The sequence below is a fragment of the Pelophylax lessonae genome (genome assembly GCF_965119305.1).
Source record: "Pelophylax lessonae genome assembly, chromosome: 7".
NCBI classification, from domain to species: Eukaryota; Metazoa; Chordata; class Amphibia; order Anura; family Ranidae; genus Pelophylax; species Pelophylax lessonae.
Genome location: NC_138774.1, coordinates 287,801,874 through 287,818,849, shown reverse-complemented (window position 1 = coordinate 287,818,849; position 16,976 = coordinate 287,801,874). Strand labels below are relative to the sequence as shown.

The following is a 16,976-nucleotide window of genomic DNA, read 5'->3' as shown; positions in this document are numbered from 1 at the left end:
AAGTAATGATGTCAAACTACAGTGATTTAAAGCCTCTAAATTGCACAGCGAGCAAAATAAGGCAGGGTACATCGAATTACTCATTATCCTAATGATGTCTAATTTTGTTTAGCCAGCAGTGAATCTGTCTGAATACACTTTGCTTGAATCATAAAATGATTGGAAGGGTGACTATTCATAAGCTACGTGGCAGTTGATGGTAAAGTAAAACATAAATAAACCAGGATAAAGTCAGCTTAAGGTTTGGCCTTCCTCAGAGTCTTCACCAAGAGAATGGAAATCTTGTTCTTGTTCAGATCATCACCAAAGCGATCTCAAAACGAACCATTCTGTTATCGTGTGTCAATGTCAAGCATTTCTTGGTTGACATCTAATTAGGTAAATAAAGAATACTCCAAATGTACTATTTATTTATAAAAAAAAAAGAAAGAAAAATGTGCAAGCACTTTTTTTTTTAAGATTGTCTGTTTTGTTATATATACTTTCAATGTTGTGAATTGTAAGATGTCTTATTTGTGTATTAAATAAAGTTACATTTGATGGAACTGCCGGTACTTATCTAAATGATGTCACTTATTGGACAGGTATAAAATATGAACATTATTGACATCGGAAGACAAAAAAACAAGTGGCTGCACACTGATAACGGCACATCGTTCCTGGTTTATTGCAACTGAAAACCTGTCACAATCAGGGGTCAGGCTTGGAGACCAGTAGCCATAGCAGAAAAGAGGTTCCCACTGAATAGCAGGATAAGCATACTAGCAGGTCACCTAGGCCGGGGATGTGGGCTCACCAGAGGCGCGGGGTCCAAGAACTAACCGGTGTTCACCAGAGCTCCTGATGGTGGAGATGGGTTTTGCTGCATGTTAGTACCAGGTCATGGACCTCAGGATCGCCCCCCCCCACCCCGAGGAGGCGAGCAAGCCGGGGTTTAGTAGCAGATAAGCACAAGGCTTCTTCTTTAAGTACCTTTATTTTCTCCTCAACATTGCTTTTGGTGGGTTTCCGATGCATCCTTGAGCTTCTTGACTTCAAGTACCTGTTTTCCTCCTCAGCGTTGCTCTTGGTGGACTCAAGTTCATCTTTGAGCTTCTTGAAATTGACACGGTCTGGAGTCAGGCTCATAGGCCAGTAGCTAAAGCAGTGAAGCAGCACCCACTGGTAAGCAGGAGGGGTATACAAGCAGGTCACTCTGGTGGATGACGCAGGTTCACCTGAGGTGCAGAGTCTAAGTACTAATCAGTATTCACCAGAGCTCCTGATGGTGGAGATGGTTTTTGCTTATGTTAGTACCAGGTCACGGTCCTCAGGATCCCCCACCAGAAGGTGAGCAATCCGGGGTCCAGTAGCAGATATAGCAGGGTCAAACATAAGCTTAGTCACCAAACAAGCCAAAGGTCCGTAATAAGTGGTTGTAGGTTGAAATTAAGCAGAAGTGTAGTCAAAGAGCAAGCCAAAGGTCGCTAACTAGTGGAAGCGAAGAAACAGACAGCAGCAGAAGTGAAAAAAGCGAGATATTGCCTGTAAAGAGCACACTAATCTGGCAAACAGGAAGAGCAAAGTCATGGTTTAAACAAGAAGTTCATGGAAGGAGCGAAGAGTTCAAGGTTCATTAGAAACAAGGTAAGATTGTCCAAATTGTTCAGGGGTGGCTGTCCAGCATCTCAGGTGGCACAGTAAGAAGAGATACAGGCAGAGGTTGCAGGTTCAGATACGGGTCCTTGCACAACCACTCTGCCAGTGATCCCTGTTGGGTGAAATGCTTTAGGGAGGGGGTCCCATGGGTGGGGACTGTTATTGTGGTCGTCAGTTCCAATAAACCAGGACCTATGTGATTTCATCAGCGTGCAGAGGCTTGTTTCTTTCGTTCTGTGTGGCGGAATGTGGTTGGCTCCGTAAACTGCTGACACCCAAAGCTAACTAGTGGTAGCGAAGAAACAGACAGCAGCAGAAGTGACAAAAGCGAGATATTGCCTGTAAAGAGCACAATAATCTGGCAAACAGGAAGAGCAAAGTCATGGTTTAAACAAGAAGTTCATGGAAGGAGCGAAGAGTTCAAGGTTCATTAGAAACAAGGTAAGATTGTCCAAATTGTTCAGGGGTGACTGTCCAGCATCTCAGGTGGCACAGTAAGAAGAGATACAGGCAGAGGTTGCAGGTTCAGATACGGGTCCTTGCACAACCACTCTGCCAGTGATCCCTGTTGGGTGAAAAGCTTTAGGGAGGGGGTCCCATGGGTGGGGACTGTTATTGTGGTCGTCAGTTCCAATAAACCAGGATCTATGTGATTTCATCAGCGTGCAGAGGCTTGTTTCTTTCGTTCTGTGTGGTGGAATGTGGTTGGCTCCGTAAACTGCCGGCACCCAAAGCCTGAAGCAGTGCAGAAAGATTCAGATTGGAGCTGAAGAGGAAACCTTCAGAATATATATTTTTTTTTTTTTTTCAGAAAGAAAGAAAGAAAACAAACTACACGAAAAAAAAGGATTAAAAAAATTAGATACAAATTATTTTAAAATATACAGATAGTCTTTGGACCTTTCAGTTGTTTTTTTTTTAATCTTTTAAAAAAAAGATTTAGAAAATTAGATACAAATTATTTTAAAAATATACAGATAGTCTTTGGACCTTTCAGTTGTTTTTTTAAATCTTTTTTGTGTATTTTGTTTTCTTTATTTCTATAAAACCTCAAAAATGATTTTAAAAATATAAAGATAGTCTTTTGACCTTTCAGTTTTTTAATCTTTATTTTGTGTATTTTAATTTCTTTCTTTCCTAAGAAAAAATCCTCAAAATATATTTTAAAAATATACAGATAATCTTTGGACCTTTCAGTTGTTTTTTTTCTTAGTCTTTTTTTAGTGTATTTTGTTTTCTATCTTAAAAAAAAAAAAAAAATCATCAAAAATTATATTAAAACCGATTTTCGGCCTTTCAGCTAAGATCCAGTCCCCCACAAACTCTTAATATATAAATTAAGGTCTGCAGGCATCGACCAAAAGGTCTGCTCTTGGATACAGAACTGGTAAAAGGGGCGTGTCCAAAGGGTGGCAATAAACAATGTATACTCAGACTGGACTGAAGTGGAAAGTGGGGTCCCCCAAGGCTCAGTCCTGGGACCAATCTTGTTAAATTTATTCATAAATAGCATTGAGGACGGGATCAGTAACTCAATATCAGTTTTTGCAGATGACACAAAATTGAGCAGGACAATAACTTCACATAGTGAGGCAAGAATTCTACAGAGTGACCTGAAAAAAATCACAGAGAGGGCAACTACATGGCAAATGAGGTTTAATGTGGAGAAGTGTAAGGTATTGCATTTGGGGACAAAAAACATAAAAGCACAATACACTTTAGGGGGGGGGGGGGAACTCTGAGGGATTCAAAAATGGAGAAAGATCTGGGAGTCTTAGTAGAAGATAGACTTCACAATAGCATGCAATGTCAAGCTGCAGCTGCCAAAGCCGGCAGAATTTTGGCATGTATAAGGAAAGGGATGTATTCCAGAGATAAAACTATAATCCTTCCACTTTATAAAACTCTGGTCTGACCGCATCTGGAGTATTCTGTCCAGTTCTGGTCGCCAGTCCTCAGGAGGGATGTGTTGGAGCTGGAAAGAGTCCAGAGAAGGGCAACTAAACTGATTAGGGGATTGGAGGACCTTAATTATGATGAGCGCTTACAAGCGCTTGATTTATTCTCCCTGAAGAAGAGACGCATGAGAGGGGACATGATAGCAATTTATAAATACCTCAATGGTGATATCAACATAGAAAAAAAACTGTTCAGTCGCAAAGAATGTATGAAGACACGATGGCATACAATGCGATTAGAGGAGAAGCGATTTAACCTCAGACTAAGCAGGGGGTTCTATACAGTAAGGGCTACAAGACTGTGGAATTCTCTACCACAAATAGTGGTAACTGCAGGGAGTATGGCTACTTTCAAAAGACTCTTGGACGTACATCTCAAGGATAAAAACATTCAGGGGTATGAATACATCCACACACACCTACACAGGTTGAACTGGATGGACTATTGTCTTAATTCAACCTTAACTACTACTACGTTACTAAATGTAGCATCTGTTCTTATCAGTTGTTCGGGAAAGAACCCTGACTCCCTTCGCCAATTGGGGAGTCAATTAGTATTTCACTGATGTATTTAGGTGGGAAGGACGTTCACTCTACACCACAGATGAGCCTTTATCCTACTCATATCATGTGATTGGTAATTGTCATCACTGTTATCATCTTGTAATAAAGTTATTACACTTAGAGGCGCTTTTCTGCTTTTGTTCATCATTTCTCCATAGTTGGCTTTCACGCCTGAGAAGAGCTTCCTTTGCCCTAAGTGTCCCTGGTTCTTATTTGTCATCACTGACTCTCAATATATATTTATAAACTTTATATTGACTTTTATTCTCATGACCAGTCCTTTACCTAATACCTAAGTTTTACATGGCTTAGCCTGAGCACTTGTTATCTAGGTTTTATTTTTTTAATTAGGTGGGAAAGGTGGGTTAGCCTTTTTCCTCCTGGGTTGAATCTGACCTTGTGCACAAGGCTTGTCCCCAGTAGGCTCTCCCTAAGTTCTGATACCTTCCTGTGGAATGGAGAGGCACTGGTCTGGCAGAAGGCTGGGCTGTGAAAAAAGTCTGTGGTGTATGTGCCCCTGGGGTGGCAGTCCAGGGGTGCTGTAAACCTCACTGGTGAGGACGCTTGCCTTGAGCTTTTTCGGCACCATGGTCACTGCACCATCACACTTTCTTCGCACCTGCCTCTAGGGCCAGGCCTTTTGGCCAGGACCAGAGGAATTGTTCTTTCCTGGCCAAAGGGCCTTCCATAATATTGCACTATGCGCTTCTCCACTTCCCTTTTTCCCACTGTGTGTTTTGTCACATTTTTTTTTTTCGTTGTTGCACGGTACACTTTATTCACAGTTTGATTAGTAGGGTGTGGGTCCTCAGGCCTGCCCTGAAAGTCTTGGGAGAGGGTGGAGTTGGCCTTCTGGCTTAGTTCCCCCTCACTCATGGGGTCCTCCCTTTGGGGGAGCCCAACCTAGTAGTTGGGGTTGGTCTGTTTCAGCGGACCTCCCAGAGAACGGGGCCCACCTGGCTTTGGATAGGTAGACCAGTGAGGACCTCAGTCCCTGTCAGGAGCCTTGTGCCCCGGAGGATCAGGGTAAGGGCACTGCCTCTTCGGAGGAGGTCCATGCGTACACCCTGTGCACTTTTTTTTGCACCAGGTGTAAGAGTCGGTTCACACTGGGGCGACACGACTCTGTACTACTTCGGGGGCAACTTGTGCATTCCCATGCACCACGACTTCGGAGCGACTTGCATGGACTTCACATAATGGAAGGCTATGCAAGTCGCTCCGAGGTCCCCCGAAGTAGTACAGGACCCTTTTTCTAAGTCGGGGCGACTTGTGTCGCTCCTATTAGAACAGGTCCTGTAGCAGTCAATGGACTGCGAGGGAGAGCGACTTGTCAAGTCGCGCTAGTGTGGACCGGGTCTTAGTCTGTGTTTTAAAAAAAAAAGATTCTTATCTAACATTATAATAACATATTATAATAACAATAATAATATAATAACAATATAACAATATTATTACAATTATAACAACATATATGTTATATATTATATTTATATATTACAATATTATTATATTATATTGTACAACAATAATAATTATTATTATAATTATATTATAATAATATTATAATAACATATTATAATATAATAATTATAATGATTATAATATTAATGATTGATAATGATTTGTTTTTTTGAGGATTTTATTTTTTATCATCACAGCATTTATAATCAAGATCTTCAAGTTTTACTAAATTTACTTTGCAGCTCTGGAATTTAAAATAAGAGGGCAATTTAGGCAAAATTTTAGCGAGTGCAAAATCTGCAATTTTGCAGCAAGATCAATTTCGACTGAAATTCGCCAATTATCTTTAGTTGTGATGAACTCCTATCTTTAAATCTTTATTTATGTCAGACGGCCTCTGTTTTTGATTTATTCCTCCCCTCTGATATGTCCATTTGTTAGAGGAATAAATAATTGTAGTGACTGGCGGGTGTACTTTTCCTGCGCTGTGTAAGCCCTATAATATTTATGGTGGCCTATTCAGCGATAAGACATTGCTCCTTCTACTCTGCGAGGATTTACCCTGAAATTATAGGATTAGCCTGTCAAAAAATTCAGCTCGCTTGGATTTAGAGTTCAAATCACCAGACTCACGCAGCGAAACCTCTCGCCGCAGACAACACTAATTAAAAAATGATGTCGCTGTTTAAAAAGTTGTATTTTTTGAAATGACTAAATTATTAAAATCAGCGCTGGCTAATTCCGAGAGCTCAGGGATGTTGGATGTAAGGTCAGCAGAGGTTCTTCCTCTACGAGGATATGGACTGCGGGGTGATTTAGAGGAAGGTTTCCAATTTCATTAGGGTCAAGGTCTACGCATTCTGATTTTCTCAAAAGAAAATCCTGAGGGGCTATAATAAATCCTAACACACTTATTACATGGTGGGTAGGATAACACAGAATAAACAAGCCCTCAACAAGCAAAGAAATGATTATGGGCAGACGGTACCATTAAAGGCTGATATCGTTTTACAAGGTATATCATAGTATCATGAAAAATGCTTGTGCTTCTAAACTCAATAATGTAATGCAGGGAGTCTGCAAACTTTTTTTTTATAACGGCTTCAATACCGGCACCCTTACCCTCTTTCTGCCCAGGCCAATTTTCAGCTTAGGTGCTGTCACATTTTGAATGACAGTTGCGCTGTCATGCAACACTGTACCCATTTTTTTCAACACAAATTGAGCTTTCTTTTGGGGTTTTTTTTTTTCATTTTTTGCTAAAGAAAACAAAAAAGACAGAAAAATGTTTCTTAGTTTCAGTCCGAATTTTTTTTTAAAAAAGTAATTTTTCTCCTTCACTGATGTGCGCTGATTGGCACTGATAGGCTGCACTGATGGCCACTGATGGGGCGGCACTTATGGGCACTGATGAGGAGGCACTAATGGGCACTGATAGGCAGCACTGATAGGTGGCTTTGATGGGCACTAAGAGGCAGCACTTATGGGCAATGACAGGCGGCAGGTATAGGGAGCACTGATGGGCACTGGATGCCCCATTGTAGGTGGGAGTAAAAAAAATTACATAGCTCCTATGGTCAGTTGTGGGAACAATATTGCCTCATCGTTGGTGTTAGTGGGAGGAATTGTGCACCAGACTTGGTATCAGTGGGAGGAATAGTGCCCCATCGTTGGTATCAGTGGGAGGAATAGTGCCCTATCGTTGGTATCAGTGGGAGGAATAGTGCCCCATCGTTGGTATCAGTGGGAGGAATAGTGCCCCATCATTGGTATCAGTGGAAGGAATAGTGCCCCATCATTGGTATCAATGAGGAAGAATATTGCCCCATCATTGGTATACATTGGAGGAATAGTGCCCCATCATTGGTATCAGTGGGAGGAATAGTGCCCCATCATTGGTATCAGTGGGGGGGAATAGTGCCCCATCGTTGGTATCAGTGGGGGGAATAGTGTCCCATTGTTGGTATCAGTGGGGGGAATAGTGCCCCATCGTTGGTATCTGTGGGGGGAATAGTGCCCCATCGTTGGTATCAGTGGGGGGAATAGTGCCCCATCGTTGGTATCAGTGGGAGGAATAGTGCACTCCTGTGAGCTATAGGAGAAGTAGCTTTGGCCAGACTTCTCCTTCAATGACAACATTTTTAAATAGTGTTGAACCAAATGGCCCTAAATTCCAGTCCAGATGGAGAGCCTACAATCTTTCACCAACCAAACATACACTACAAATTACTGCCATACAATTGGTAGTCCGGTATATATTGCTTAATGATGTAGTGATAGATAGAGCAGCTTTTTCTTGAACATCGGCATGTTTTGCAGACCGAGTCGCCTACCTCAAGATGGAATGGTAGTGGTTACATGTCATGTGTAGTTTATATGTCATATGTGTGTACAACAGCCAGCACAGCCCCGAACCACTCCCTGGGTGGACACAGGGCTAGGGAGTAGACAAGCGATGGAAGGGACACAGGGCAGAAAAATCCCACCCTTGCCATTTAAATTGTTAAAGTATAGATACTCTTGATTCCAAAGAAAGCGCATGTGTAGACCCACTTGATCCCAAGCCAAGCATTCATTAATTGTTCAATGGATTAATATAACCCTTTGGGATGGATATACAGTATCCTTATGGTGATAAAGGGAACTCAAGCAAAGACTATCACATATTCCAGAGGGTAGAAAGAAAAACCCAAACTACAAAAAAAAATAGAATTGTTGTAAGAGCTTACCGTAAAATTATTTTCTCTTACGTCCTCTGACAGTCGCCGCCCACTCATACAGTCTTCACTACTGGGATGTCCCAAAGCAGTGTAGATGTGAGGGGTGGGAGACGTAACCATCTAAAAGGCAACGCAGCACCCAGGTCAGAGAAAAGAACCTTATCTGAACCAGAAAGGTAAAAACACTGGGCAGCAAGAAAGCTCAACAGGAGCGAACAAACCCAGGAAAACAAAACAACCAAGGGGAAAAAACCCCAACAGGAGGAGACAGGCTAAAAACCGCCATGTCTCCCCCAAGGAGGCCAAAAGAGGCATCTGCCGATGCCAGAACATCAAGTTTGTAAAATTTAGTAAAGGTATGCACGGACGACCAGGTCGCCGCTTTGCACGCCTGGGACACCGACGCCTGATGGCGGAAGGCCCAAGACGCACTAACCGCTCTGGTAGAGTGCGCCGTGACGGGGAAAGGAGGAACACATTCCCTAATTGAATAGGCCTGCACAATCGTCTGTCTGATCCATTTAGAAATGGTTGCCGCAGACGCAAGCCGTACCCTTCCGAGTTCCCTCAGGAAGGACAAAAAGAGAATCCGACAGTCTGAAGGATTCAGGAGACGAGAGGTAAAGCCTAATCGCCCTCACCACATCCAAGGAATGCAAAGCAAACTCCTAAGGATGCTTAGGCTTCGCACACAGCGAAGGCAAGACAATGTCCTCGTAGAGATGGAAATCCGAAACCACTTTCGGAAGAAAGGATTGATGAGGTCGCAAGACCACTTTGTCCCTATGTACAACCAGGTAGGGAGAGCGTCACGACAGAGACGACACTCTGCGAGCAGATGTGATCGCCACCAGAAAGGCAACTTTCCGTGACTGCACCGGCAGAGGAATCTCCCGGATGTTCTCAAAGGGAGGACGTTGCAAATGGACAAAACCAAATTCAGCAATAAAAAATAAGAAGAAGAAGAAAGGCTGAGACCGCTGCCCCAGCCAAGGGAAGCCTGCCTACTCCTAACTAGGCAAAAGACAAACTGAATTGGGAATGCTGCTAGCAGGGGGGTATTGAACCAGAGGGACAGCCCCCTGTAGGTGTGTCTATACAAGGTTTTGTGAATTTTTTCTAACAAAATCTTCTGCCTAGCTTACTCCTATGGATAGGACCAATACCCAGTAGTGAAGACTGTATGAGTGGGCGGCAACCGTCAGAGGACATAAGAGAAATAGGACCCACAAAAAGTCAAATTTTTTGTAGTTTGGGTTTTCCTAGTTTGGTCTCCGCTCAGGCTAACAAGGTCTGAGGAGTTGGATGCTGCTGTCTAGTGAGGGTGCTGGCTGAAGAGAGGTCTGTCCAGACCCAAAGCAGGCTGCAGAAATAGGAAGAGATAGCCAGGCCACCGCACAACTCGCCTGGCCTGAGTGGTTAGCAGGTAAAAGAAAGCGTTTCACCCTGCCTCCATGATTAAGCCCCGGGGCAGGGGTGAAAAAAGTCGGGGATTTGGTCTGGATAAATGGAGCTGAGGCTGCTTTTACGTGCTAACCACTCGAGCCAGGCGAAGTGTGTGGCGGTCAGGCTAGCTCTTTCTATTTCTACAAGAAATAGGAGCCTGCTAAAATGGTCACAACACACTACTCCCAACGCACACGTTCCTGTAGAAATGGCTGTGCATATAAGTGGGCGCTGAAGCGACCACCGGCTGGAACCGTGTCTAGTCAGAGCAAGAGAATGTCACCAGCACAACAAGGATCTTCAAAACAAGTCCAAAGCTTTATTTCAACGATCAAATTGTTACAGCAGATAGCAATGTTTCGGAGCCACACAGGACACCTTCATCAGGAATGTGACAAAGTGTGATACAGAACAGAAAATATTTGAAGAATCATCCAATTTCTGTTCTCTATCACACTTTGTCACATACCTGATGAAGGTGTCCTGTGTGGCTCCAAAACATTGCTATCTGCTGTAATGATGTGATCGCAGAAATAAAGCTTTGGACTCGTTCTGGAGATCCTTGGTGGGCTGGTGACATTCTCTTGCTCTGCTAACATAGTCATACACGACTCAAATGTGGAAGACTGATCCACTCCTAGTGTCCATTTGTGGCATTGTCCTGGAACTATACAGGCACCATCAAATGGAAAGTTTATCAGTTTCAGGCTCAAGGAACCCCTGGCAATCTCTGTAAGAACCTTAGGCTTCTATTGAACCCTGGTTGAGAATGGATGTTCTGTATCTATGGAAGAGCAGTTGTGTTTTCCACCCAGGACAAGGTTACAAAACACATCCCTGACTTCTCTTCCTTACAACATAAAGGGGGGGGGGGTCTGTACTCTACTGAGACAGCTGAGAAAATATAACGGATACCTGCCAGAACAGACAGGCAAGTTATTGGTTCATAAGATATCTGGCAGGATCAACAGGTATTTTTAAAGCACTTAAAACAAAACTATTTTAGTGGTATATTGAACAGACCAGATTGATCTCATACCTGACTGTGCCTGAATAGTTCAAGCACCAACATCCCTTGTCAGAGCTAGTACACGGGACCAGTAAAGCCTTTCTCTTTATCTATAAGGTAAGTGTAGCTCATACCCCTGATGGGTCCTGCAGATTTTTCCCAGGTTCTCTTCCCAAGTGGGTGTAAAGGCAGCCAGGCACACAGCACAGACAGTCTCACAACTCATTAACCAGGAAGGGAATGTCTTTTTAAGTTTGAACGCTCGTTGAACTTGGTTGGGATGCGGGATGAGTTTTGGGATGCTCCAAATTTACAACACAAGGTAGCAGATGGACACTCTCTGCCTGCCTTGACTATACTCTTCGGGATAATTGCCCTCTTGACTGACAATAGGAGAAGAATTCATTTAGGGACACCAAGTACAGGAGCAGTCCCAATTCAGCAACACTGGAGCAGATATTCAAAGGGTTAGGGCAGCGAACAGTCACTAGGATCCTATACTCTGGCCCATACTCACAATGTCTCTGTGTACTTGGATACCTCCAGCCAATACTGGCCAGACACTTCTCCCGTGAGCTCCCAGGCCAGATCCTCAGTGAGCCCCCTTTTGATATGGCTCCAGCTCCTCTCAGAAAGTAGGCTCTCAGCTCCCACTGATCTAACACCTCGATGAACTCCTGCAGACTTCAGCTATTGTGCCCAGAATGGCCCTCCTGGACAAGAACCCTGTTGCTTCAGGCCCTAGACTATTTATGTACTCCTCGACCACTTACTGGACATCCTCTTCCCAGGGTATTGGCTGAGACCACATGAATATTCAGGCCCAGGGTCTGCCTTTTCCAGCCCACTAGATTCTAGAATCCACTAGAAGGCAGGGCGAAGCAGTTGTGCCTGCAGCCAGTGAGACCCAGAAAAGCCAAAAAATAATCACACATCGCTCCAAAATTTATAGTAGAGCAAATAATCACACATTGCTCCAATATTTATAGTAGAGCTAAAGAACTAAATTTACCTGAACCGCTCTAGCAACTGCTACATAAGTATCTGCTGATACCAGCGAGATTTTTATCTGTCTGTAAGGGAGGCATTCTTTCCACTGACCACCAAGGTAAGGGGGTCCTGGCCCAACTTACCACCAATCCAAGAGGACACCACTTCCTCTGATCTTCAACTTAGGGGACCTTTCTCCACTGACCAGCAAGTGATCATTGCACTAAACACTGGTCCAATGTTGTCCAATGTAAGGGAGCACATCACCAGTGGCCACCAATGCACAGTAGCACGTTTACCAATGGCCAAGCCACATTGTTTTTTCCATTGTTTAGGTGCACAATACCTAATACATAATATAGGTGTATTTAATACACTTGATACACTTCAAGAATTGTATGAAAATGGCATATTTATTGTACTTGGACAACATACATTTGGTGGTATTTTTGATTTTCAATATTCGGAAGATCAGTTCGTACATTTATGAGCATTGCTTACCAAACTACTGAGATGATGTCGAGATAGTAGTTGTTGTTGTTGGGTCATGTTTAGGTTTGTATCCTGTAATTTCGTCCCATCCCTTTCGACAGGTCCGAATTATCCACTCATGTTCATCATCATCTGTAAAAAACAAAAAAGTGCAGGTATTTAGTGATTCAAATACCAAAATTAGGGTAGAAGAGACATCAAAACATTGACAAATGGACCTGGAAAGGTCACTGAGAATTATCTAGATCGGCCTTTCTCAACCTTTTACAAATTCTGAGTCCCATATATGCAGATAGAACAAACTTTACAATACCATGATGGATAATATAATTACGTTCAGATAATGCAAGAACAGAGCATGCCCGTGATCGATGATGTCACAAGGGGGTGGGGTCACCTGGTGATGTAATCGGATGGCCCCGCCCCTTAGTTATTTAGAAACTTTCAGGCAGCGAAGCTGTCAGGGAGCCTTTGTCCAGTGCAGAGCTCTTTTTTTTTCGGGTCGACACCCGGCGTTCATCATGATTGACATTGGATCTACAAAGTACTTCAGGGGACATTTACTTTTTGTTTTTTTAATAAAGGATTTGTCAAAAATTGGTGTTATGTTTTTATTAACTTTGACTTTCTTTTTGGTGAATGAGTAGGGGGTACTATGTACCCCCTACTCATTCACATAGGGGAGATTAGGGGGGGAGATTGGCGCAATCGGATTACACGAGCTGCTGCGATAATCTAGATATGGGCAAAAATGCAGATGATTGAGTCCAGTGGAATTGCTAAACACTTTGATGGCTGCAGGCTTTGTAGGGTGAAGCAACCCTGTATGGATCTTGGTCTTCTCTCTCTTTTTGTCTTGGATCCACATAGGGGAGATTCCAGATTCTCCCAGATTCTGCTAAGTCACCCCGGCACCCCCACAACCACCGGGCCAGGGTTGTGGGGAAGAGGCCCTTGTCCCCATCAACATGGGGATATGGTGCTTGGCCTCAAAGCACCCCCCCCCCTCATGTTGAGGGCATGTAGCCTGGCATGGTTCAGGAGGGGGGGTGCTTGCTCGTCTCCCCCCTTTCCTGGCCTGCTGGGCTGCATGCTTGGATAAGGGTCTGTTAAGAATTTTTTGGGGCGACCCCACGCCATTTTTTAAAACACTTTCTCCTAAAATCCATACCAGACCTGAAGAGGGACCCCACGCTGTTTTTTTCTAAATTTTTATTTGCTGGCAATTCTGTTTTCATTCAGCTGTCAGTGGGGAATCCTGCTGACAGCTCACGAGTCATCAGTTGCTAAGGACGTGGTGGCTGGCTTCCCGTCTCGCTCCCTAACAACCAGCTATCGAATTCACACAGTATTCGAATCAGTGGATCATTTTTGGACCGATCTGAATTCTAATAATTTTCGATCATTTGGAATTTGTTAGTAAGCGAACATACAAAACTAAACGAAATGAATTTCAACTAAATTCGATACATCTGAATAACTAAAAATTCATTCAAATTTATATTCGGACCGAAATGAATTGCACATGTGTAGCTATTTATATACAATGGTGGTTACCATACGGAGTCACCAGATATCTGTGTATCCTATGTGGCAAATTGACGGATCTACTACCTTTCTAGCATATGCAAGTTCTACAACTTGAGGAACATAGTGGCTTCTGGGGTGGCTGGCTAAAGCTGCCTAATTCAGTACTGCATCAACAGCTGTAAATTAGGTGGATTATTTATTGTATGAATGCTTATTTTTATGTCTGTCAAGATAGTGTATCTGGAAACCTTATAGCGAACATCTGGGATTCATATCTGTGTTTGTGATTGAATCACATTTCAGACTCTAAATTCCAATTTTTTATTTTAATTTTTTTTTTTTTTGGCAACAAATGTAGCTTTTTACACACATACTGCCTGGCTAAAAAAAAAAAAAAAAAAATCACACACTCTAATATTTCGTTGGCTTTGATTACGGCACACATTTGCTGTAGCATTGTTTCGATGAGCTTCTGCAATGTCACAAGCTTTATTTCCGTCCAGTGTTGCATTAATTTTTCACCAAGATCTTGTATTGATGATGGGAGAGTCGGACCACTGCGCAAAGCCTTCTCCAGCACATACCAAAGATTCTCAATGGGGTTAAGTCCTGGACTCTGTGGTGGCCAATCCATGTGTGAAAATTATGTCTCATGCTACCTGGCTACCATTTAGCTCTTTGGGACTGAGAGATACGGTCAACCACTGTGAGCATCTCTTGACCTTCCCCATATGGAATAGCTACCTGGGGGAACGGTGATCCCCTTATCCTTTGTGGGTGATCCTGGTGAGACTGTTGGGGGGCATGATGCAGCACTCTTCGCACTTTCCCTGGCACTAATACCGATACCCCTTTTCCCATTGGATCATGATTTAACCTATAATCGGGGCCTTGGACTACATGCTATACAAGGGAAATCCTTCCCACACACGCTGTGAACCCCCATCTCTCTCCCCCCCCTTGGGGGATTCTTGATCACTTGGGGATCCCTATATGGCCTATGGGACACCTTGATGCTTGATTCTTTTTTTTCCATCAAAATAGTCTATTCAAATGTAAGAAAAAGGGGTTTACAAACTTTGCTCTAGGAGCGCATGAAAAAAGAACAGAAACATTTTGAATAATAACATTAACACGTTGTACAATGACGAGGCAGGTAAAGGTGTCCTGAGCATGGGACACATATTGTAACCATGTGGGGAACAATCAAAGAGGAGGTAGCAGTGCATACAGGGGAGGGCTGGCAGCCTTAGGCCTGGGGGGCAAGTTCAATTAAGTGTCCCATTGAACCATCCAATCTGCTCACCATTCGTGCCCACCTGGTTTTATAATGGATATTGATGTTATGAAGCAAGACAAACATGATGCAATGTGGTAACATAATTCAATGTTCATAGCAACAAAGGAGGTTTAACAAAAATACATGATACCACGCCAGGCAGGGCCTAGGAAGCTCCTATCGGGTGCAGGCCGGGTGCAGGAGCGTACTCTGCACACTCATACCGCTCCGCTTCAGCTCTGTAAATATAACATTGTGTAGCAGCGACCGGCAGCTGTATACAGTGTCTAGCCTCTACATTTATCCAGCCCTGAGTTCGGCCTTTTTACCCGGCATCAGGGCGGCCCGGGGGGCAGTTGCCACCCTGCCCCCCTTCCCAGTCCTCCCCTGAGTGCATATACAGACGAATGGAGCAGCCCGACCCGCCTATGGGATCGATCACAGTCGGGCTCTCCAACACGTCAATACCAGGAGGGTTAGGGAAAAAAGAAAAGAATAGAGAGAGAAAAAAATAAATAAAAAGGAAGAAAAAAGGGGGAGGGGGAGGTGATGGGCAGTGAGAGGGAGTAGGGGGAAGGTCCAGAGGGAACAAAGAAGGTTATAGGAAGAGACGAAAGCCGAGAGGAGGAGAGGAAAAGACCGTGGGGGAAGACACACCAGGTGTATGCCCCAGCCCCCCCCGGGCGCCCGGGTCCACCATCTCCGCAGGTAAGTCCCACCTATGCCAGCGGGACCGTCCCCGATGCTTGATTCTTTGTTGATACCTACACATATACTTATCACAACTCTGTGTTACCCCCTCCCCTGATGAAGAAATCATCTTAGGATTTTGAAACATGTTGGGACTGCTTGGTTCGAATCACCACCTAATAGGTACTACTGTGCCGTTTAGTTGATTTGGTAACCGTGTTTTCACAGACATCTGTACCTTGTTGTCATTTGAAATGATATGTAAATTTTATGAGATTTTGAGTATGGCTTGTTCTACTCAGCCTCTTTCTTTCTTTTAAATGTTTAATAAATATTTGCAATTTTATATGTTTATACTTTATTTGTTTGCTACTCCCTATATGTGAACGCCTCGCAAAAAACCCACTGGGGCCATTTTCTCTTTTTTGTACTACCAATTTTTTTGGGGGATGGCATGACACATATCTAGTATCACCCCCACACATAATCCTTTCCTGTGAAATATGCCCGTGCCATCAGGGAAGAAAAAATCCATTAATGGAATAATCTGGTCATTCAGTATATTCAGGTCGTCAGCTGACCTTATTCTTTGGGCACATACAGTAACTATCCAAAAGGATCGCTACTGCATGCTTAGTTTAGTTAGTTGCTTAGGTAATTCCATGTGGCGACTATTTTTTTGGCCAGGCAGTGTATATTATCTGAATACTGTATACTTATTTTCGTACTTCTGAGCATAACAGACTTTATTTTATCTGCGTATATGGGACTATATTTGTAAGGAGTGCAACTATATATAGAATACACCGATATCTGGTGACTCCGTATGGAAACCACCACTGTATATAACTAGCTAGACATGTGGCAACATTTTTTAAAGAATGGTGGGCTATATCGGTGCTGAACAATTCCACTCAAAAAGGCATCATCAACACAATTTATGTAAAAACATTTATTTTATATGTAACAAAAAATATAAATAAAATACTACACATATTCGCAGTATAGTAGAACATACATAAATGACAAAAAAATGACAAAAAACCTCTTCCTCAAAACAACCCACAACCCCAACCCAACTAGCTAGACATGAGCAATTAATTTTCGGTCCGAACATAAATTTGGATACATTTTTGGTTATTCAGATGTATGGAATTTCGTTGAAATTCGTTTAGTTTCGTATATTTCATTTTTAA

At 43.1% G+C, this 16,976-nt stretch overlaps 1 protein-coding gene across 1 annotated transcript in view; it reads right to left on the bottom strand.

Moving 5' to 3' along the window:
* The window catches only part of MORN5 (MORN repeat containing 5), a 74,213-nt gene that overhangs the window by 12,361 nt on the left and 44,876 nt on the right, over nt 1–16,976 (bottom strand). The window contains exon 5 of the mRNA XM_082263965.1: nt 12,299–12,413. Within this exon, the coding sequence (XP_082120091.1) occupies nt 12,299–12,413 (115 nt within the window). The remainder of the gene's footprint in view (nt 1–12,298; nt 12,414–16,976) is intronic.